This window comes from Molossus molossus, unplaced genomic scaffold (genome assembly GCF_014108415.1).
Source record: "Molossus molossus isolate mMolMol1 unplaced genomic scaffold, mMolMol1.p scaffold_m16_p_20, whole genome shotgun sequence".
Classification (NCBI taxonomy): domain Eukaryota; kingdom Metazoa; phylum Chordata; class Mammalia; order Chiroptera; family Molossidae; genus Molossus; species Molossus molossus.
In genome coordinates this window covers 40,432,203-40,455,810 of record NW_023425356.1, presented here as the reverse complement: position 1 = coordinate 40,455,810, position 23,608 = coordinate 40,432,203, and the positions used below count along the sequence as shown (strand labels likewise).

At 39.1% G+C, this 23,608-nt stretch overlaps 1 protein-coding gene across 1 annotated transcript in view; it reads left to right on the top strand.

Moving 5' to 3' along the window:
* The window catches only part of HMCN1 (hemicentin 1), a 427,446-nt gene that overhangs the window by 329,309 nt on the left and 74,529 nt on the right, over positions 1 to 23,608 (top strand). Inside the window, exons 58-71 of the mRNA XM_036272178.1 lie at positions 520 to 681; positions 1,388 to 1,501; positions 1,612 to 1,814; positions 2,099 to 2,180; positions 2,281 to 2,412; positions 3,281 to 3,430; positions 5,350 to 5,509; positions 8,339 to 8,463; positions 8,686 to 8,869; positions 9,474 to 9,571; positions 10,468 to 10,746; positions 15,907 to 16,103; positions 19,768 to 19,849; positions 21,682 to 21,818. Coding sequence (XP_036128071.1) covers positions 520 to 681; positions 1,388 to 1,501; positions 1,612 to 1,814; positions 2,099 to 2,180; positions 2,281 to 2,412; positions 3,281 to 3,430; positions 5,350 to 5,509; positions 8,339 to 8,463; positions 8,686 to 8,869; positions 9,474 to 9,571; positions 10,468 to 10,746; positions 15,907 to 16,103; positions 19,768 to 19,849; positions 21,682 to 21,818 — 2,105 coding nt within the window. The remainder of the gene's footprint in view (positions 1 to 519; positions 682 to 1,387; positions 1,502 to 1,611; positions 1,815 to 2,098; positions 2,181 to 2,280; positions 2,413 to 3,280; positions 3,431 to 5,349; positions 5,510 to 8,338; positions 8,464 to 8,685; positions 8,870 to 9,473; positions 9,572 to 10,467; positions 10,747 to 15,906; positions 16,104 to 19,767; positions 19,850 to 21,681; positions 21,819 to 23,608) is intronic.

Here is a 23,608-nt window from a genome sequence, read left to right as displayed (position 1 = left end):
AAAATTAAAATTCTACTTTATAAATGCTATATGTAGGAGTATAAAAATTTTAAATAAGGATGTAATATTAAAAACAAGAATATTCAAGCTTAATAAAAAGCACTGTTAGGTCTTTCTTTGTACATTGCCAAGATCTTCTTAGGAATTGCCAATTACATTTTCTACTAAAATGCAGAAGAATTCTGTCTTTGAAATCTGGAACTCTGTTTCAATTGGGAGACAGAAGTCTGCTGGACATAGGTTTTTTTTTTTTTTTGGTACATGCCCCTAGCAGGAACCAAACCCGGACTCTCTGGTCCGCAGGTCGACACTCCAACCGCTGAGCCAAACTGGCCAGGGCTGGACATAGATTTGTTGAAGAAGGCATTAGGGAACCCTAAGAGGGAAGACAGCTAGAAAATGAACAGTGTCAATAATACAGTGCTTTAGCAGAGTACAGTGGCTGGGTTTATATTAATAAATTAGAATATGTATCACTGGTAATATCAGATTTCACTTCTAATGCATTTACTCTTATAGTTCCTCCAAGCGTCCTTGGTCCTAACCCTGAAAACCTCACTGTTGTGGTGAACAACTTCATCTCTTTGACCTGTGAGGTCTCTGGCTTCCCACCCCCGGAGCTCAGCTGGCTCAAGAATGAACAGCCTATCAAGCCGAACACCAATGCTCTCGTTGTGCCTGGTAAGGAACTCCTTATTCTTATAAGGTGGGCAAAACCTCCTCATTTTCCTTTATTTTAAATACAAATGGCATTTCAACTTAGTCTCTTTCCAAACTTTTTTCCCCAATTTTTAGTTCACGCGAAATGCCACGCTTGACCTAATGGGGCCATTAGGATGAGATTGTATAGACTTGTATGATTTCAGTGGGAATGTACAGTGACAAGGTCTACTTCAAGAGATTACAAAATTTAGGAACAGGACTGCTTAGTCATTCCATGCGGGTGATAGACTCGTAAACAGTGTTTTCGTTGGATAAATTCACTGGTTGTTTGTAATCAATCCTAAGGCTCCTTGATAACAGCCAGATAGACCAACAGACGGACAGACACTTCTGCGCTGTGGGAGATTTAAACCTTGAACACACTTGTTAACATATTTGACTGTAGTACAATTATTGTTTGCTCACTGGGACCTATATCAAACAGTTCTATCCATGTTTGGTTACTGGAGAGAGAGAATTTATGAATTTTGTTTTGTATAAAGAAGTAGAATCAATCAGAAAGAAAGGACCAAAGGAAAACAGACTCATTTCTTTCATATTAAATATGAAATGCTTCTATATAAATTTTAATGTAACAAAATATTTTGTCCTTTATCCTATTAATAAAACAGTTTTTAGAATAACCTCTATACCACTCTTCAATTTCCATTACATGTGCCCACAGGTGGTCGAACTCTACAGATTATTCGGGCCAAGGAATCTGATGGCGGTCAGTACACGTGTATAGCGATCAACCAAGCTGGGGAAAGCAAGAAAAAAATCTCTCTGACTGTTTATGGTTTGTTGTCACTCTCCTCATATCATTCTTTTGTCTGGTATTCAATATTTTCTATCTGTGCACCTCAATGAAAAACAAAATTGCCTTCTGTTCTTATTTCTTTCCCTCAGTGCCCCCAAGCATTAAAGATCATGGCAGTGAGTCTCTTTCTGTAGTTAATGTCAGAGAGGGGACCTCCGTGTCATTGGAGTGTGAGTCTAACGCTGTCCCACCTCCAGTCGTCACGTGGTATAAGAACGGGCGGATGATAACAGAGTCGACTCACGTGGAGATTTTAGCAGATGGACAGATGCTGCGCATCCAGAAAGCTGAGGTGCACCTTTTATTCTTGTTTGCATGTCGCGGCTCCGTGGTGGGATTGTGGGAGAGAGACTCGGCAGGTGCATGTTCCCTTGACTACAGTAAAAAATGAGGTTGATTACGAAATAACATCCTCAGTGCCATTGACCTTTGCATAAAAAAGGCAGGATTGCAGAAAGCAATTAGAACTGGGGCGTTTGAGCATAAAGATGACTGATGATTTAATCTGCACTGGAACAGTGTGATTGGTCATCTATAACTTAATGGAGCATATACAATAGTATCTTTTTCTTTTAGGTGTCTGACACAGGCCAGTATGTATGTAGAGCTATAAATGTAGCAGGACGGGATGATAAAAATTTCCACCTCAATGTATATGGTGAGCATCTGCCTCTAATACAACTCTTTTTCCCCCAGTGAAAGAAAGTGTCCTGAATTGGCTTAATGAGGACACGTGATGTTCTTCTGTCTTTTTACAGTGCCCCCCAGTATTGAAGGACCCGAAAGGGAAGTGGTTGTGGAGACCATCAGCAATCCTGTGACCTTAACCTGCGATGCCACTGGAATCCCACCTCCCACCATAACGTGGTTAAAGAACCACAAGCCCATAGGTAACGTAGCACTGCGTCTTCTGCGGTTTGCTGTTGCTCCACATGCTCTAGGTTCAGAAACCAGCACATCTTCATATTAGGCGCATAGCTGTGTTTAGCTCAAAAAGCCTAATGTCCCGAAACACGAGCTTACAAAATAGGCTCATACGATTATTTATTTTATAACCAGGATTTTCTTTTTTCCAAAAAGGCTCTCATTGAAAATGAAAGTACAAAGGAAGAACTTCTTTTTTTTTTTTTATCCTCACCCGAGGACATTTTTTTCCATTTTTTTGTACAGAAAGAGTGGGAGGGAGAGAGAGGAAGAGAGAGAGAGAGAAACATCGACGTGAAAGGGACACATCGAGTGGCTGCCACCCGCACGACCAACCAGGGCCGGGGACAAACTGCAACCAAGGTACATGCCCTTAGCGGGAACCGAACCCGCGTCTCTCCGGACCACAGGCCGATGCTCTAACAGCTGAGCCAAACCGGCCAGGGCTAAAGGAAGAACTTCTTAAAACATATTTTTTCACTCACAGTTGACACAATATCATGTTAGTTGCAGGTGTAAAACACAGTGGTTAGACATGTATACACCTTACGAAGTGATCACCCCCGTAAGCCCAGTACCCATCCAACACCACACACAGGTCTTACAGTATTATTGACTATATGCCCTAGGTTGTACTTTACATCTCGGTGGCTGTCTTTACAGCTGACCATTTGTCCGTCTTAATCCCTTCATTTTTTTCACCCATCCCCAATCCCCCTCCCATTAAGAAATCTGTTTATCACAAGAAGCAAGACATTTTTATGCTGGAATTGTAGACCTATTAAAATAAAAGCTTTTAAAAAATGTTTTATCTTGTTTTGTTTCTATGTCTAGAAAATTCCGATTCACTTGAAGTTCATATTTTGTCTGGTGGTAGCAAACTCCAAATTGCCCGGTCTCAGCGTTCAGACAGTGGCAACTATACGTGCATCGCGTCCAATATGGAAGGAAAAGCACAGAAAAAGTACATTCTTTCGATTCAAGGTATGTGATTTATCCTCACTAGCTCTAGTATATCGTTTTGTAGTGCAAAACAAGACTACAAAAAAAGAGATCATTTGCAATGGATTCAAAGTGTCTTTAGAGCAACAAAAATACTGTCAATTCTCTGTCCTGCTTTAACCAGTAGATTCTGTTTGCACAGAAATTGGCATGAATGTTGGAAAAAAAGAATAGTATACATTTGATCATCTTTATTTCGTCCATGGTTACAAAAATTCTTATGGAATTATACTTATTTATTTAAAACTGGCATTATTTATTTTGATGCTAAGCCCGTAGGACTATTCTTATTTAGATATACAAGCAAAATATAATTCATAAAGAGGCTGCATTATGTTCTAACTATAGAAAAGGGAGTGGGTAAATATTAGGTAATCATGAGTCTTATGCTGTTTTGGAGTGAGAATAAGAAGCATTAACTCATCCAACAGATATTTACTTCATCCTACTAAGTTCCAGCATAGTATTGAACACCACAAGGAGAGCTTATATCCTTTTGGTTTTCAGTAAACCTCTAATTGGTACTTTTGTCCCAGTAGTTAATTAGGAAATTTACCTTGAAACTAAGTTAAAATGCTTGCTTTTTCCAATGTTACTATAGTTATGTTGAAAATAATTTTTCATAAATTATAATCGTACATTAGTATCGACCTGTTGTGTGCTCTGCTAAAGCCAACTATGAACATGTGAAATTAAAGAGAGAAAAAGTAAAATAAGTTTATGGGCATCATTGGTTTCTTGGATTGGTAATACTTGGAGATTCCAGAAACAAAAAGGAAAAAGAGCTACGCAGGGATTCGGGATCAGAAATTACGTGTTTTGTTGTGTTTAATGCATTACTGATAATGGCTGTTAGTCATGGGGGTATGTGGTGTGGCCAAACATTTTACCAGGTTTTGTACATATGTTATTATGTCCTAAGACTAGAAATAATACATGCATATAGAGCCTAGTGCAGTGCTTGTCATATGTTAGACACCCATTAAAGGATATTTCTTATTAACATTCTTATTGATTTGACTTCTTTAGTACTCTCAGTTCTATATATTCGGTATTATTGTTATCGTCTGTTGGGTGACTAAAATGAGATTTGGAGAGAGTATGCAGTGGTGTGCTGGTCAATATTTACAATTAACTCTCCAGATAAAACGGTCCTGAGTTTTAGCCAATCATTTGCCAGTTTCCCTGGTGTAAATATCCCCACCACGACTCACTTCAGGCTACCACGTGATGTCACTGGACATGGAGGAGGGAAGACCTCAGATCTGGCTCCCGTGACCAGACGTGAGCTGTCCCAGCAGACCACTATGATTATATGGAAGAGGAGTTCAGTGTGTTTCTGTTTGCTACCATTGTCAATATTTTTTATTACTCTTTATTTCCCAATTGAATCATCAAAGTGAAAATCAAACATGGTTAGAAAAAGAGAACAGAAACTTTTGGATCTTGAAAACTACAATAAGCCTATCCATTGTTCAGAATATATAATATTTAAATTGCATATGGAAAAAGAAATCATCCAATAGATACTTTTCTCAGCCCTTTATGCCAAGGTTTCATAAACTAGACTCTCGTGAATTGTGCAAATCCTAAACTGTCTATTGAGAATTTAAACAAAGAGTGATTTTATTTAGCCAGAAAGTGTGTCCATGAGGTAGACTTGTCGCCAGTCCCTATGACTGAATAATTGTATCAACTTACAAATATACCAGGGATATTGAAGTGCTTGCTTCTGCTATTCCTCATTTATAAATAACTTAGGAGGATTATTATAGTTTTATTTTGAACCACAGTCTAGGGAGAATATGAAATAAAAATGGCATACTGTTCTATGACTCTGTTGTATTTGTTAGTATTTGTATCATTGTGCCTTATTAATAGGTATTTTTATTTCTCCAAAGTTCCTCCAAGTGTTGCTGGTGCTGAAATTCCAAGTGAAGTCAGCGTCCTTTTAGGGGAAAATGTTGAGCTGGTCTGCAATGCAAATGGCATTCCCACCCCAGTTATTCAGTGGCTGAGGGATGGAAAACCCATAACTAGCAGTGAAACAGAAAGAATCCGGTACGTTTACAAAGCATCTGTGCGTCATTAATTTCAAGGTCTCGTACAGTGTTCTGTGCTTCACCTTCCACAAGAATAATACCAAATCCAATCTCCTTGGAATGCGGCTTTCATTGTACTCAGAGAGAAAAAAGATAAAATTTTGGAGCACTGGACACATAAATTCTCCTTGGAGAACCATTCAAAAGTGTGTGTGTGTGTGTGTGTGTGTGTGTGTGTTCTTTATTCATCAACTCTGGCTTATAAAATGTCCTCAGACATTCATTCCTACAAATCTTAGTTAACTGTTGTTGGTTTTATTCCTCTAATCTCAGAATGTTTATACCAAAATCCATATTATAGAATAATTAGTTCTTTCCTGTTACCATCACACCAGTTTTATCCTACAGAAGATTCATCAATAATCTTAGATATGATTTTGTGTCCTGAGATCACCGAACTACCAAACATGCCATATTTCTTGGCTCATTTTCAGAAAAGACACACTTTCATGATAACCCAGGTCATTCCTTGTAGTGACTTATCCAAATCCCGGTTTCAGCTGACACCTTCTTACGCATGCGCAAACCAGAGAGGGGAATTGCAATGTGGCAAGGGCCTTCTGCTACTTTCAACAACAAACACCTTTGGAAGACCACCCCAGAATTCTACACTCCACTAGATTACCTCTTCACAAAGCCCTGTTCTAGACAAATACCAGAGTAATTACAATTACTTGAAGAATTATATATGCATAAGTAGGTGTCAGTTGAATGTATTGCAATCTTTATCATTTTGAACCAATATTTTAAATTTAACGGTTTGGAGTGTGTTTTCTAGTTAATGAATTGAATATACATAATATAAAGAAAGATAAATGTTGTTTTCTTTAATATTATTTTATATTAAAATTTTGATTTTTTTTTTTCCATTACAAGATTGGGTAAATTGCCCAATATTTTAGAGATACATTTTAAGTTTTGTTTCTTTGATGTGGACATTTCTGAATATTTAACAAATATTTAATTAGTTTTATTAGGTCAGCTGATATTGACCATATTCCAACCTAAGTAATAGGTAGCTGGTGATACCTAAAGGTCTTACATAAGATAATATTTGTACCTAGGAGTTTACAATCTATCTGTTCTTTTACATGAAGATCCTAAATATACTTATTATTTTTATATTCACTTTATTATTTATTTATTGCTCCACAATATGTATAGATTTGTAAGTAGAACAATTCATCAATCAAATAAAGTAATTTTCCAAAGTAAACATACTATTTTCCTTGGTTATGGCAGCTTGCTGTTTGTTCATTCATATGGTTAACCACATGCAATTTTAAAATTTATATTTTGAAAAGGAAAAAATACAATAGACCCAGAAAATAATATTGTAATTCTCAGTAATCATATTTAATAAGATGATATGTTAGAAATTGGCTATTTGCTGTTGATACTGGGAGAAACTAGTAAAATCTTTGTAGGAGTAACTATAGATAGCAATTTAATCTCTTTATAAAACATAGAGAGTTTTGATTGATAAGTAGCGGTCTGTGAAGAGAGTCAATAATGCAATGATCCTAAGTTAGATATCTTTGATAATGTAACTGTATAGTTATTATTTACCATTACATAGTTCAAAGAAAAAGCTTTAGCAACTTACAGAAAATTTTTTGCAAAATATACGCATACATAATCCTGTGTTAGTGTCATAGTTTAAATAAATTATTCTGCTTCTTCTCGTGAAGAGTATTATTCAGTTGTTTATAGCTAGATTTTTTAAAATATATAATTTCTTTAATTTTTCATTGTAACATCTTTTAATTTTCATACTCTAATTTTTTATAATTTTGATTTAATTCAAATCTTATATTGACAACTGAGGATAAAATAGTCTAACCGTGAGGGGGGGAGAAAAGAGAAAAAAATGTCTTTGCCTGTGATTTGTGCTATTTTTTTTTCTTTTATGGTTATATTTATTTTTCTTTTTAGAGAGAGAGGAAGGGAGAGAGAGAGAGAGAGAGAAACACCGGTGAGAGAGAACATCGACTGGCCACCTCCTGCATGCCCCCCACGGGGGATCGGGCCCACATCCTGGGCATGTGCCCTGACTGGGAATTGAACTGGCGAGCCACAACAATCGGGCTTTTGCCTGTGATTTGGATAGAGAAGTTCCTAACCTGATTTTGTTCATTTCCTGTTTTCTCATAAGGAGGCCTTGGATACATGAGACCCACGACTGTAGAATTTTAGTTCGTTGCCTGAAATCTACATCTGTTTGACTTACTCTGACTTTCAGGCTTCCATGTAGTTAGTGAAAAATATTTGAACCATGATATTCAAGGAAAGATGTATTTTATAATCGTATTTCTTTCTCTCTTTCTCTCCCTTCCTTCCTTCCTTCCTTCCTTCCTTCCTTCCTTCCTTCCTTCCTTCCTTCCTTCCTTCCTTCCTTCCTTCCTTCCTTCCTTCCTTCCTTCCTTCCTTCCTTCCTTCCTTCCTTCCTTTTCCTCACCCAAGGACATTTTTGCATTTATCTTTAGATAGAGCAGGAAGGAGAGCTGGAGGAAGAGAAAGAGAGAGAAACATGATGTGAGAGACACACATCGACTGGTTGCCACCCACACAACCCCAACCAGGGCCGGGGACAAACTGCAACTGAGGTGCATGCCCTTAGTGGGGACCGAACCCGGGCCTCTCTGGCCCGCGGGCTGACGCTCTAACCGCTGAGCCAAACCGGCCAGGGCTATAATTTTTTTCAAAGAGCACAATAATCAGGGGTGAGTCTTCTAGATTTGGGCTCGCCACAGATCATCTCAGTCCCCTTTTATGACCCCTTCTGCAGGGTGACGGCAAATGGCAGCACGCTGGTCATGTACGAAGCCCTCCCAGCCGACACGGGGAAGTACACGTGTGTCGCCACGAACCCTGCTGGGGAAGAAGACCGCATCTTTAACGTAAATGTTTATGGTAAATATGCAGTTTCACCCTCTTTTGATTCTGCTACTTCAGGAACCTCTCAGGAGGACGAAGGCCCAGCGCAAGGTGTCCGAGGCATTTAGTTTTAAAATAAGATGTCACTGTGGCTTCCTTTGGGGGTCCCAACCAGGAATGTGGGCAATGGTAGTTGAGATGGTCTGAACTAGTAATGCACACCCCACCCCCTTCCCTCTCTCCTTTCTGCATACCTAGTTCCGCCTGCAATTAGGGGTAACAAAGAAGAAACAGAGAGACTCACGGCCTTGGTGGACATGTCAATAAATATCGAGTGCAGGGCCACAGGGTCACCTCCGCCGCAGATCAACTGGCTAAAGAATGGACTTCCTCTGCCGCTGTCCTCCCATATCCGGTTGCTGTCAGGGGGACAGGTCATCAGGTGAGCTTCTTGCCTGTGCGGTTTGATGCTGGATGGACAGAGAAAGTCACCGCGACTGTAGACTTTGCCCTAAATGGTGTTTCAGAAATGCTTTTTTCTAGATTTTTACTATTGTTTCCTTTTTCAGTATCTTCTTAGAAGAGGGAAGATAACAAGTATAAAATAGCAATGACTTTTTATTCTTATTTAACTGCTCATGTTTTAGTACATTGTATAAAATAGGTCTTTTATCCACACGTATCTATCACATATGTATTTCTGAGAACTATTTTAGTTAAAACTTTTAAGGCAAAAAGGATAGGAAGATGCCTACTACATCATGTGCTTTTTACATTAATAGCATTCTCTATTGGCATCTATTTGAAAATTTCTCACCTCTCAAATTGTGTCACATTTTCAGTGGCTTACTGTCCGTGTTGAATGAACTTTGTAGACTGAATTGCATTTGAGGTATCTGTATTTTGTGATGGATGGTTATAAGCTTCACACCTAAAAGCTCCCAACATAAATCACTTTCTGTAATCTGCATTTAAATCGTAAGTATTCTCTTTGTGTGTGTTGAATGGAATCAAATTACAGAGTGTTGGGTCAAACTGTTTTCCAGGATTGTGAGAACTCAGGTGTCTGATGTTGCTGTGTACACTTGTGTGGCCTCCAACAGAGCTGGGGTGGACAACAAACATTACAGTCTTCAAGTGTTTGGTATGTCACAACAGTAACCCACCTGCTTTACCATGCGTCTAGTAGTAAGCAGCAAGCTTATATTTAGATGCTTGCATATCAGAAAACATTGTTAAATAGGATCTCGCTAACTAGGGAAGAACACATTTTCTCCTGTATTTATTGGAGCATACTGTCTGTTTGTCAAAATGCTCTTCTAACCTGGAATTTTACATTAAATCAAGTCTAAATTTTTAAAAACAGCATTGCAATCCAGACATAAGACCAGTCTTTTCATACAAATAGAAAGTTAAGAGTGTTTTCTAATATTATTAGTGGCTCATTTAATGTATTGAAAATTTGAAATGTTGTGTGCATATATAGATGTGTGTGTGTGTGTGTGTGTGTGTGTGTAGAGAGAGAGAACTCACATTTCATTCCTAAAATAAAGGTTTTCTGTTCTAGATTCCTCAGTCCCCAAGGACATCTAAGAATAGTCAAGTAACTATTTACTATAGCCTACAAATGACTTATGTTGAATTATATAAAACTTGCTCTAGAATATATTATTACTTTATTCATTATATATAAAGTAGTTGAAAGTATACTTCTGGAATCACAATATGCAGTGCAACAAATTACAGAGACAAACCTAAGAGGTTAAAAATGGTCAGAATTTAAATACACGGGAACATCGTATGTTCTACAGGAAACAGACCTGAAGTTCCATTGCTAAGACTTTGGAAGATTAGTAATTAGCCTCCCTGACACATGTTTTTATAGTAAAGTCATTGATTCATTATATGCTATTTTAAATTCTAAATTTTTAGAGATCATAGAAACAGTATAAAATGTATTGAATGCTTCAATGTTTATGTCGAAATTGATTTCAAATTAAAATAAATATATAACATGTGCCCGTTTTCTTCTCTGAATAGTACCACCAAGTCTGGATAATGCGATGGGAACAGAGGAAATCACCGTTGTCAAGGGTAGTTCTACCTCCATGACATGCCTTACAGATGGGACCCCAACTCCCAGGATGTCGTGGCTTAGGGACGGCCAGCCTCTGGAGCTCAGTGCTCATCTGACAGTGAGCACTCAGGGAATGGTCCTCCAGCTCGTCACAGCAGAGACTGAGGACTCGGGGAGGTACACCTGCATTGCCTCGAACGAAGCTGGAGAAGTCAGCAAACACTTTATCCTGAAGGTCCTCGGTATGTAAACGTTCAATATTGGGAAGGAAATGGTAATCAAGATTTCGCAAATAAGGGTGATTTTTAGAATCGTTTGCTCTGGGACTCAGTTTGTCAAAACTTCACTGTACTTCATCTTTCTGTTTTGTCATTCACCTGGGATAGTGATTTTCAACCTTTTGCATCTCATGGCACCCATAAATTAATCACTAAAATTCTGCGGCACCCCAAAAAATATAATTGCCGCTGATCTGACCAAAAAAAATAGGTATAATTTTGATTCATGCACACTGGGCGGTTTTTATAGTGGTGGCTGTTGTCATTTTTGTATTTGACAGTCTAAGGGGAAAGAGGTCAGGGCCCCTGACTAAACAGTGTCAGGTGCTGCACGTTTTACAAATTCTTTTTTTATTTTATTTTTTTTTATTTTTACTTTTTTATCCTCACCCGAGGATATTTTTCCATTTTTTGTACAGATAGAGTGGGAGGGAGAGAGAGGAAGGGAGAGAGAGAGAGAAACATCGATGTGAAAGGGACACATCGAGTGGCTGCCACCCGCATGACCAACCAGGGCCGGGGACAAACTGCAACCGAAGTACGCGCCCTTAGCGGGAACCGAACCCAGGTCTCTCCGGACCGCAGGCTGACGCTCTAACCACTGAGCCAAACTGGCCAGGGCCGTTTTACAGATTCTTAGAGCACACCAGTGTACCGTGGCACACAGATTGAAAACCACTGACCTAGGACTATTCTTATCTGAAGTACATTAAATTTAAATGATTGTGTTTCTTATCTGTCTAAAAAGATGAGAACTACTACTTACAAATTATTATTGCAAGAACTAAAAGCACATCTGATAACAATTTAAGAAAAACTATGTTTATACTATTGTATGTTATTCCAAACAACCTTTAAATGATCCCATGTGTAGATTATAGTTGTAATCATCATTTCAAATAATCTAGTTCCATTTACTCTTGTATGCATTAAAATAAATATTGAAGATGTGTATTCCAGTGTCCCACATGCAAATAAATAGGATAAAGAAAAAAACACATCTTTTCCTTAAAGTCAACATTTTTGACAGGAAGAGAAATGAAGATGAATGAAATGAGCTATTTAAATAATCATTACTTTTCTGGAGGTTTTTTCCCCCCAGTATTGTGTAGGTAAAACTTCAGGCTCTTTATGTAAAGCAAAATGTACCTCCCCAACCCCCCAGCACAACAGGAAGAATTTCGGCAAAAATTCTTTGGCTAGCATGTTTTCAGGATGCCCTGTAATCTTTCTCATAGTACCTGTAATAATTTAATTATTTGTGTAACTTTAAAAGTCTGCTTCATCCTTGGTGAAACTCGATCATGGGCACTGCCCTTCTTACTTACGTGGTATTCACAGTGCATTTGACACGTCATGTTTATTTGTTGGATTGAATTGAACGGAATCAGATACTTGTCTGCTAGATTGAAGGCAGTTCTAACTGCAGAGGGAGGCAAAGCAATATCTAAATACACAAAGAGAGATACGCTGGTGTGGAAGAGTGGTCCACAGAATGAAGGGCGGTAGTGGAGGCTGGGGTCCAGGGTACCGAGAGACAAGGACAGACGAAAGTGTGTGTCAGTGCGGAAGGGTGGAATACCACATTCCTATACATCAGTTCGTAGAATGTGCGGAATAACAGGAGATGACATAAATGTGATCTTGTACCTTAATTATTCCCATATTAAGTATTAATTATTGACCATATATTACTGGCCAGGCATGTTTTAGTCATCATGTAACAAGTAATTATTGAACAACGACTATGTGACATCGTGTGACAGCTACTTGAATGCATCATTGAAAAGACAGATGTGGTCTTGCCCTCCAGTTCCTACATCTGGGAGACACATATTGAGCCAGTAAATACTTTGGGGTGTGATGAGGACCATATGGCTAAAAGAACGTTCTGCGGGCCGGTGGAGTTCGGAGAAGATCTCCTCCAAGATCAAGTTGAGCCTTGAAGGGTCGGGCTGCAGAGGTGAGGGAGGGGTTGCCCGTCTCTCACCTGAAAACGATGGAGCTCGAGTTGTCCATCGATGCTCGCCGGACTGAGTGTGCAAGGGAGAGTAGCAAGAGACAGGCCTGGAAATGTGCAAGCCACGAAGAGCCTCGGGAACGTTTTGGAGAATGTGGACCTCATGACAAAGGCAGTGAAGAAGCTCAAGCAGGAATGTGGTACAACTAGATTTCATTTCCCAACCATCCCTTCTGGTGACAGAGTGAGGGACGGACCGAAGAGCCCGATGAGTCATACAGAACTGAACATGCAGGGCACTGGCCCAGGAGGAGGGAGGGAGTGTGGAGAAAGAGAACGAACCCCCACCCCCCGTACCCCCAGAAATCACGAACTCAAACAGAATCACAGTGCATTTCTGGGTGCAGAAAACACAGGAGAAAAAGAACCACTGAGCCACACCAGCCTGGCTGGGACTTTCATAGAAGTCCCATGAAACCATTTCCACTTCTCTCTCATGGGTCAGCATCTTCACATGCTATGCCATCTACTACCGACTGCAGCAGCCAGGAAATGCAGTGTCCAGCACATTGACAGCCCAGCAAAATCAGGGTCTGCTAATGTGAAAGAAACCGGTAAAAAATATTGAGTACGCACCTGCAGCCAGGAGGGAGGAATATGAGTCCAAGTAAATATTTTGTTTTTTAAATATGTTTTCATTGAGAGAGAGAGGAAGGGAGAGAGAGAGAGATAGAAACAGTGATGTGAGAGAGAAATGTTGATTGGCTGCCTCCTGCACACCCCTACTGGGGATTGAGCCCACAACCCTGGGCATGTGCCCTGACCGGGAATCAAACCGGGACCTCTCAGTCCGTGGGGCAACACTCATTACACTGAGCCACACTGGCCGGGCTTTTTTTGTTTTTGTTTTTTTGTATTTTATTTTAATCTCAGGTTAGTGATGGAGGTGAAAGGAAAAGAAGATGTATTCTAGAAATAATTGTAGGTCAAAGTGTTAGGACTTAGTTGTGGATTTGAACACGAGGAGTGGTGAATACCAAGGATAGCTCCTAGTCTCCTAGTCTCTGGCTCATGTGACTGAACGGGGGGTGATCTATCACATCAATGCAGGGGATGCTGGGAAAGGACCTGGTCTCGAGGAATAAGGTAACAGGTTCAGGAATGCATGTCGAGTTTGAAGTAGTTTTCAAACATCCCACTGAAGATGTTTATCTAGTAATTGAATTTATGGGTGTGAAGCTCAGAAGAGAGATCTACACTGGAAATAAAGTTCCGGAGTCATCAGAGTGTGACAATTCCTACGCCACCCAAAGTACCAGATGTATAACAAGACAGAGTGCAGTAGTTCACAGTCACCCAACACTGGGAGGCTCTGATGACTGGGGATTGACCCAGTTGGCAACCTGTTGTTATTGTTGTGTTTTTTCTCATGACTATAACCTTTTGAGCATAAAGGCCATGCCTAACTAGTCTTTTTGTCCACAATGACTGCCACATGGTAAATAACCAGTAAGTGAAGGTAATAAAGAATTGACCATAGTCAAAGGGAGAATCAGATTCATGTTTTTGAGTGAAACGGACAACATGCTGTGGAAATTAATAGGGATAGAAATTTTATAGTTTGTTGAGAGAATCAAGAAAAGATTTATAGTTTTTACAAATGAACTTAATGACATTAATGTAACCTTGGTTGTACTTGAATATGCTCAGTTAGGAGGTGGAACAATTGGAGAGTAGGAGGAATAGTATTAACGAAGTCACAGAACAAGAAAGGACTGGACTTGGTAAGGGACAAGTAGTCTAATTTAAAATCTAGGTTACATATAAACATATTAAAAGTAGATGATGTTATAAAGATACACCATGTTATGAAAACCTTGGAAGCTATAATGTAGAGTTTTTATTTAACTCAGTAAGCAACATGAAGACACAAATCTTGTAAGTAAAAAATCTTGAATCAATTCAAAATACACTTAAGGAAATGTATTTTGTCTGACTTTTTGATTATAGTCTAGAAACGAATACAGCTTTAATATATTCTTTCTTTTTTTGGAAAGGAAAATGAGGACCACCGGTAGAAATTTTTAGGAGACAGGTTTTAATAATAATACTATCTGTAGTAGACACTGTAGTAGTAATAATTTTCTTAAAAACTTTAATTATAAATAAAATATTCAGAAACACAGAAGAAATATACATAATTTATAGATTATCTCATTAAATTATCACAACAATCCTGTTAGTTAAATAATACTACTATCCTTATTTTGAGATCTATCCAAATTCACTAACCTAGTAATTTTTGGGAGCTACTATTCAAACTCAGGCTGTCTGAGTCCAGATCTTTGCTGTGAGCCTCTGTTCTAAACTATGTACCTGATATGAATAAAATAAAATAAAAAGACAGCTACTATTTGGAGCTGTCCAGCAGCTATTTTGGCTGCCATATGAAACAGTAAGCTGGAAATGTTCATAGAAATCTTGAACGATCATTGTAAGGGAATTCTGTTTCAAAGGGATTGCTAAATGTAGGAATTGTTGAACTGAGAAACCTTGTTGTTCTTTTCAAGTGTCTAGATTCCTTAGCATCCCCTTGAGAATGATAATTTCGAAGTATAAATAACAAAAAAAGAAAAGTATTTCTCCAGACATAACAAGTGTGTTTTATGCAGAAATAGTCTCCAAGTGTAACTGTTTTTACTTCTGCTTAGTGATTGTTTCCTCTCAAAGTTCTGTCTGGAAGAGAGGATAGCAAAATTCCATAGCATTTACCTGCTGCTTTTGCAGAAACAGTAGATATTTAAAAGCTGCAAAAACACTACCATGTTTAAGTACCTCTCTTTGAAAAAATGGTACAAGATGGGTTGAGCTTTTATTGTTTTTAAATCTGCACAGTTAGGTAAGACTGCTCTGATTAGCTGAACCCAAATTACTGAGCAGTGGCTTGTTACTTTGTGATCTGTTGTAGCCATGCTCCAGTCCTTTACAATATTGCCTTTTAAAAAACGGTAATATCATCTAGTAATTATTTGGCATCCTTGTTCTAATCAATTTATATCATATGAACCATATATTTGAGCCAAACATTTTTTAAGTGTTCTTTTAATCAGTAGTTCGTTATCAAACAGCAAGTTTATTTTGTTGTTTTTATTTCCTTTAAATAGAACCGCCTCATATCAACGGATCTGAAGAACCTGTTGAGATATCGGTGATTGTTAATAATCCACTGGAACTCACCTGCGTGGCTTCTGGAATCCCAGCTCCCAAGATCACCTGGATGAAAGATGGACGTCCCCTTCCCCAGACAGGCCAGGTGCAAACTCTCGGAGGAGGAGAGGTCCTTCGGATATCGAGTAGTCAGGTGAGTTCAGAGTTCATGCAGTTATTTTATCCTACGTTCAACTTCCCTCTTGCTGATATATGAGAAATGTTGGGAAAACTATATCTTTGAATTGGAATATATCAAGCTCTCTGTAGCATTAGCAAGGGCAGTTTGGTCCTGGACATGCATAACTGGGTGGACACAAGGTAACAGGACGAACAGGAAGGGAAAGTAACATGTTCAGCTCAGAAGAAAGCAAGATATCTGCACATGAACTTTTATAAAATTTCACAGTGTTATTACTGGTAAAGTATTTCCGGAAGCTCTTCATTTGTGCCATGAAGCCCTTTATTGAACTGGCAAAAAAAAAAAAAAAAGCAATTCAACATACATGTATATGAAGCCTCAAAGAGCACTTTTGATCTTCAAAATGAACCACCAGACGTGAAAATCTAAAGAGACACAATTTTTTTAAATGAACAGTTCAGTAAAATTGACTGTTCTCTTAGGTTGTGTGGAAGGCTATTAATCAGAAATGTGAAAATATGAAAGAGAAATATGGGATATCTTAGTGTAACAGTCTTCTGTTCTAACAAAGGCAAGTCTTATATTACAATATTATCCACCTGTGCCCCGGTGCTCTGTAAACTGAGGGTAAAAGCAATGATAATACCTAACTCCTGCACTGGGGGATTTAGAGATAATCTCACAGGATGTATGTAGACTGTTGCCGCAGGGGTGGAGGGATTCTAAGAGGAAGTTATCTAGGATTATTGCTGCTGCTGTTATTGTTATTATAGTCATTCCTTTAAAACATAGAATAACATTATCTAATCATATTTTGTTTGCATTTCCACTGAGGAAAGAGGAAGGAAAGGAAGCTGATAAAAGAGAGCTGAGAGTTACAAATTGTGCCAGTCCTGTGTTCAGCTACGGGCTGCATCACAATTGTGACCCTCTCGACCCCTCTGTGAGGCACCGCCTTTATCCCCATCCTGCAAACCCAGAAACCTATCCAGAGAGGTTAAGTACTGAGCTGCCAAGTACTCATGGCTGCTCAGCGGTGGAGCGGGCTCTCGTTCCTGGTCTGGTTCTGGAGCCTAGCCAGCGGAACTCAGCACGGTTCTCCCTCCCGGCCCCAGGGAGAACATGCCTTCCATTCATTCCGCTCTTCTTTCCATCAGACATGCAGTACCCCAGAGAAAACTTGAGTCACACTATCGAACCACTTGAATGCTATGATTTCAGCAGAACAAAAGGGAAGTCGAAGAGTTTTGTAGCATAAAGAATAGCATGAAGACAGGAAAGCACGTGGAATGCAAATCATAAATTTACAAAGGAATCATAAATGTAAAGGAATCATGGTAAATAAAGCTTAGCAGGAGGTTAAGGCCACACTGCAGGAGGTCTTGAATGTAAGAATGAAGAGCTGGGTGATAACCAAACAAGACCCAGGGGTGCCATAGAGTGTGAACCGGTGACCCACGTGTTCTAGCCGTTATGGAGAAGACAAACATGATACCTAAGCCATTTCTCCGCCTTCGGGAAGTTTTCAGTTGTCGAGGAGAGATAAAATTACACAGATTATAAATACAGGAAAAGGAATAATAAGAAAACCTTTAAAAATATTATAGAAGTGGACAATTTAACAGGATCAATTATGAAGACTGCTCTTGGTTCCTCTACCTCACATTTCTGTTACAGCACTTAACTAAATTATGTTTTACTATTTGAACTGTGTCTCTTCATGCACATATTATAACATATAGCTTGCTTGGCACATAATGGATGTTTTGCAAATTCCAAAATGTGTGGTAGAGACAAGAGTTTCCTAAGGCATCTTTCATCAAACACTCATCTGCGATTTATTCCAAGGAGGGAAGAAGCATCTGCCCAGATAGACTTGGAAAACTATGTACTGTACCTTCCCCGCCTGTGTGAGCCCTGACACCTGTCAACAACTCTGCAGAGCCTTACTCTCAATACATTTGATTAACTATAATTCTCAAACACCCTACTAACCAAACACGTTTTAGAGCTTGTCGCTACAAATAATGACTGTTGATATCTTGAAGGGCATATGTTGTCAGGAAGTATTTCTTGGAGGAGGCAAGATTTAAGAGTCGTCATGAATGAGGTTCAAGTTTGGCAAAGTCAGGACAAGTGGAGGGGGAGTATCATGTGGGAAGAAACTGAGTTGGTAGAGAAGAGTTGACTTTTAGAGGTTTTGAAAATATGATGAGAAATTCAGAAATTATTTTCTAGGCAATAGCACATCATTTTAAATTCTTAATTGAAGGACCGAGTGAGTGCCATTCCTGTATTTTCCCAAAAATACTAGTCTTAGCATACTGGTCTTAAATTTTTTGCAGCTGACCAAAAAGTTTTTTCCATAACCTATAAAGTCCATCTTGAATGTAAGAATTTGAATTTTTCCAATATACTAGGAATGTTCAAGTAGTAAAATAAATGAAAACAAGACTTTTCTACTTTTCCAAAATACATTTTTTCACAGCTGTAAGATCATCTATTTTCCAGAGTGTACTTTGCCCAGAACAAGCATAGTCCATTTCTACACAATGTCAAACACATGAATGAAGACTGACACTCTCAGTGAAAACTTTGCATGTGGACTTTTAAAGAAATGTTTCTGGTTTTAGTGAGAAAATAATAGATTTTGCTGTCAGTCTGGCCCTATGTACAGCCAACTTACACAGCATTACCCCTTTTGTTCCCTCATGCATGTCAGAGGTAGATTAAAAATGTGACATTCATGTGCTTTATATAAATAACTTGATATTTAGCCTGGCCAGTGTGGCTCAGTGGATTGAGCATCATCCCATGAACGGACAGGTCCCAGTTTGATTCCTGCTCAGGACACATGCCCAGGTTGTGGGCTTGATCCCCCAGTAGGGGGCATGCTGGAGGCAGCTGGTCGATGTTTCTCACATCAATGTTTCTCTCTCTCTCTCTAAAAAAATCAATAAAAACATATAAAAAATAACATGATATTTATGTATGTATGTATGTATTTCATTTTCTTCAGGAAGACTCCAATTGAATTTTTCATTCTGAAATTGAAACTCATAAATACTTATTTCTTCAATAAACATTGAGTACCTGGTCAGTCACATATGGTGCTAGGTCCTATACATATCTGCCTTTCCCGAGATCATTAAACATACCCAACATGCAATTATGCTGAGAAAAAATACCAAAATTCTTTTAAAATATAGATTTACATATCATAGAGATGCCAAGCAATGCTCAAGATCTGGGTGCTAATTCCAAGTGTTAAAACAGTTCATTAAATCTTTTTTTTTTTATCCTCACCTGAGGACATTTTTTCATTTATCTTCAGATAGAGTAGGAGGGAAAGAGGAAGGAAGAGAGAGAGAGAAACATTGATGTGAGAGAGACACATCGAGTGGTCGCCACCCACACAACCCCAACCGGGGCCGGGGACAAATTGCAACCGAGGTACATGCCCTTAGCGGGAACCGAACCCAGGACTCTTCAGTCTGCGGGCCGACACTCTAACCACTGAGCCAAACTGGCCAGAGCCATTAAATCTTAATTATTGTACCATCTTAATGAAATCTTGCTTTGTGTGAGATGTTCACATTTATCCTATAGGATATTTATTCTCATCACCGAAACCAACATGGTAACACTGTCTAACTGACCTATTTGGATTTTGTAGGTGGAAGACACAGGAAGATATACGTGTCTGGCATCCAGTCCTGCAGGAGATGATGATAAAGAATATTTAGTGCGAGTGCACGGTAAATTTGGCAAAATGTTCTGCAGTCCATCATACCCTAACGCCTAATTATAAGCCATATTTTATGGAACATGGGGCAGCTGCACAACTTATCATAAGATATGTTTATGCATTAGGAAATATGGATTTTGCAAATCTGATCCTTCTTATTATTATTTTTAAATCCTCACCCAAGGATATTTTTTTTTATTTATCTGCAGATAGAGTAGGAGGGAGATAGAGGGAGAAAGAGAGAGAGAGATGGATATCGACGTGAGAGGGACACAACGACTGGTTGTCTCCTGCACGACCCTGACCAGGGCCGGGGACGGACTGCAACTGAGGTACATGCCCTTGGCTGGAATCAAACCCATGACTCACTGGTCTGCAAGCCGATGCTCTAGTGCTGAGCCAAACTGGCCAGGGCACAAATCTGATTCTTGTATTTGACTGATCTAATGCTTTTAAGGAATAGTTCAGTGGATTTTGTTACTTGTTTTGTTCCTGCACAAATAATTTATATTTGTTGATTTAAAATCACAGACTATAAATTATGATAAAATTCATAATCTTACCATACAAAGATAAAACCATTCTGTGTATTACTATTTTGTCGTGAAAATCAGCATATAGTCATTAACCTGTTTTTTAATCTCACTTAATGGGATGGTAAATTTGTGTTCATGTCAAAAAAGATATTTTTATAACATTATATTTTGATGATTGCATAGTACTCCATTTAATGTATGTGCCACCATTTATTTAATCCATTCCCTATTTTTGTTATTCTTTTGTTGTTGTTGATCCTCACGTGAGGATATTTTTCTATTGATTTTTAGATAGAGTGGAAGGGAGGGAGAGAGAAACATTGATGTGAAAGAGACACATCTATTGGTTGCCTCCTGTAGGACCCCTACCGGGCCCGGGGATTGAACCTGCAACCCAGGTATGTGCCTTTGATTGGGAATCAAACCTGCAACCCTTCAGTCCACGGGCGGACACTCTAACTACTGAGTCAAACCTGACATGGCCCATTTCCTATTTTTTGATATTTAGTCTATTTCTATATTTTTACCAATAGAAGCAATACTATTTTAATCATCTTTTACATATTTGTTGGCCTATTTTCTGCATTATTTTATTTTGACAAATTTCTATATATTTCTTGCTTATTTACACACACACACACATATTTATGGCCAAACTACCTTCTAAAAAGCTGGACCAGTTACACTCTGGCATAGAAATGGGAATTACTCTTCATGGAGAGAAACATTTAAAAAACTAAGCATATTTTTATCTCAGTCTCGTAGCCTGAAGGACACGCAGTACAGACTGGAGGGCTGGTGTCATCCAGGGGTGTCCTTCACACAAGTCAGACCTGCCACCATTGACACGTGCATTGTATATTATAACAGGAGTTACATTTAAAAGATACAAATCTGCACAGTAAGAAAAATATATACATTTTTGTCTATTTTGATAGACCCTACTTTAGTGGTTTTAAAATCTGATAGAGAAAATCATTACCAAGTATATTCCTGGCCATGGAATACCGTCTTTGTGCCTTAGTTTCTTTACCTATTAAATGGTGGTATTAATGTGATATTACTTATCCTATTAATCATGCGTCTGTGGAAGAATTTCACTGTTTAATGGGTGGAAAGATACCGAGTTAGGTAAACACACATGCTCCTGTTTGTGCCCACTGTACTAGAAACTGAATGAGTAATGTTTTCAGCATATGCCATTTATGTACATCGCAGAAGCAACATTTGTTGATTTCCGATTATAATTCAGATCATTTTACATCTCATTTATTGAAAGCCTTTGGCATGTTTTTCTCACCCCCAGTACCCCCTAACATTGCTGGCACTGATGGGTCCCAGGATTTCACCGTGTTACGGAACAGACAGGTGACACTGGAGTGCAAATCGGATGCAGTGCCCCCCCCTGTGATCACTTGGCTTAAAAATGGAGAACGGTTACAGGTAAGTCTTGCTAAGTTCCACAGATTCATTTTGAGGGGGGGGGAAATCAGCTGTGGAGTCTTTGCTAGGTAGATAAAACCAAACTTCAGGCTTCTCGTTATTCAGTATTGTGGGGTGAGCACAGGGTCCGTGGTCGGGCATCTTCTCTTCTCAACTTTAACCAGGGTAGTTAGTAACTAGTTATGGGTCAAAAGATAGCTATTTTGAATCAGACACACTGTAAAGGGGCCCAAGTATGTGCCTTCTGTAGCCTGTAGGTTAAAGTTGGATTTGAAACACTCAGCTGTTTCTATACTTGAGAGAGAAGAAACCTTCAGAGTCTCAAAAGAATTGACCTGTCCTGCCAAATCTCTATGGCAAACCTGTTACTCAATTTCCCTGGTCCAAAGTTGGACCTCAAGAGTAACCCCGAGAACTGGGCGGTATCAGGAGTCTAGGACTGGAATCCCTGAAGAACAGTTACTGGCTCTGTAAAGCTGTCCATGCCCAGCTGACACCCATCTGCTCTCTCAAAGTTTAACAACCAGGATCCCCAGTCGCCCATCAGGGTTGGCTCAAAGTCCTGACTTCGAATATTCTGATTGTCCTTATCCTAGTAGTTAATTGCTTATCTTTTCCCCCTCCTTTGTTCTCCCCCATCCTGTTAGTCTAACTTATTGTGGTACACTGAATCTAATTATGAAAGGAGATTATGTCCCTTAACACCTAAGGTGGAAAGACTTCTACCTCCGCAAACCACACTAAACACCAAACACGGAGAGACTGGAGTCTGAGCATGAGTTACACGTTAAATCATGATGCATATCACTTAACCCTTCCTTGCCTCAGTTTCTCTATTCATTGTGTGTCTACTATAACGCTAAGTGCTGTGACAGCTACCAAGAATAGTGCTGACCTTCAAGGAGCTCACAGCCTCTCTGAAAGGATACAGAAGTAAATCAAAGATTATAGAGCGGATATTGGTGATAAATTACAGGTTAGAGGGACACACAGTATTTTATGGAAACAGAGAGGAAAAGCAAGTAACCCGGATTGAAGGGTAAGGAACAGCTCAGAGGAGACTCTTAGAAAGGGTGAGTTGGTTCAGTTTTAAATGATGGGTACATGTAGGATGAGAAAGAAGACAGGGAGTCCAGTCACAGGTGATGACATACACAAACACATCACAGGAAAGGTAGCTTAGTATGGGTGAAGTAGACGTTGATTAAAACGCTTTGATGATTCCCCATAGATTTCAGGATTCAGGTTTAAACTATGTAGCTTAGCTCCCAAGGCCTGTCATGGTCTGACTTTTTCTGCATGGTCTTGTCTCCTATGTGCTCATTTGACTCTAGCCCAGTAGGTATTCAGATAGAGACTGATGAGGTTGATGACGAAGAATTTCAGGCTAATCCCAGATATGACCAAGTGATGTGAGTACTAGGACCGCCTGAGTTCACCAGTTACCAAAAAAATAGATATATGAGTGCTGTTTTAGGTATTTTGAGTTTGAATGACCTATATATTGTCCAAGTGAAGATTCTAAAAAAGCATGAAGGAATATGGGTTCGTATTTCATTTAAAAGTTTTGATCTGGTAGTCCTCACGGTATAACTTCTTGTTGAAGCCTGAGGTTTCTATGAGGTCGACTGAAAGCTTGTGGGGTAAGAAGCCCAGTAAATGAGAGCAAAGCTTAAGGCAACACTGACAATGAGAAGGGGAGCAAAGGAAGGAGAGAAAAGGAGGACTCAGAGAGGGAGGATGAAGCCTGGGAGCCACTGTTGTACTGAAAGTCAAGGAGAAGCGAGGGC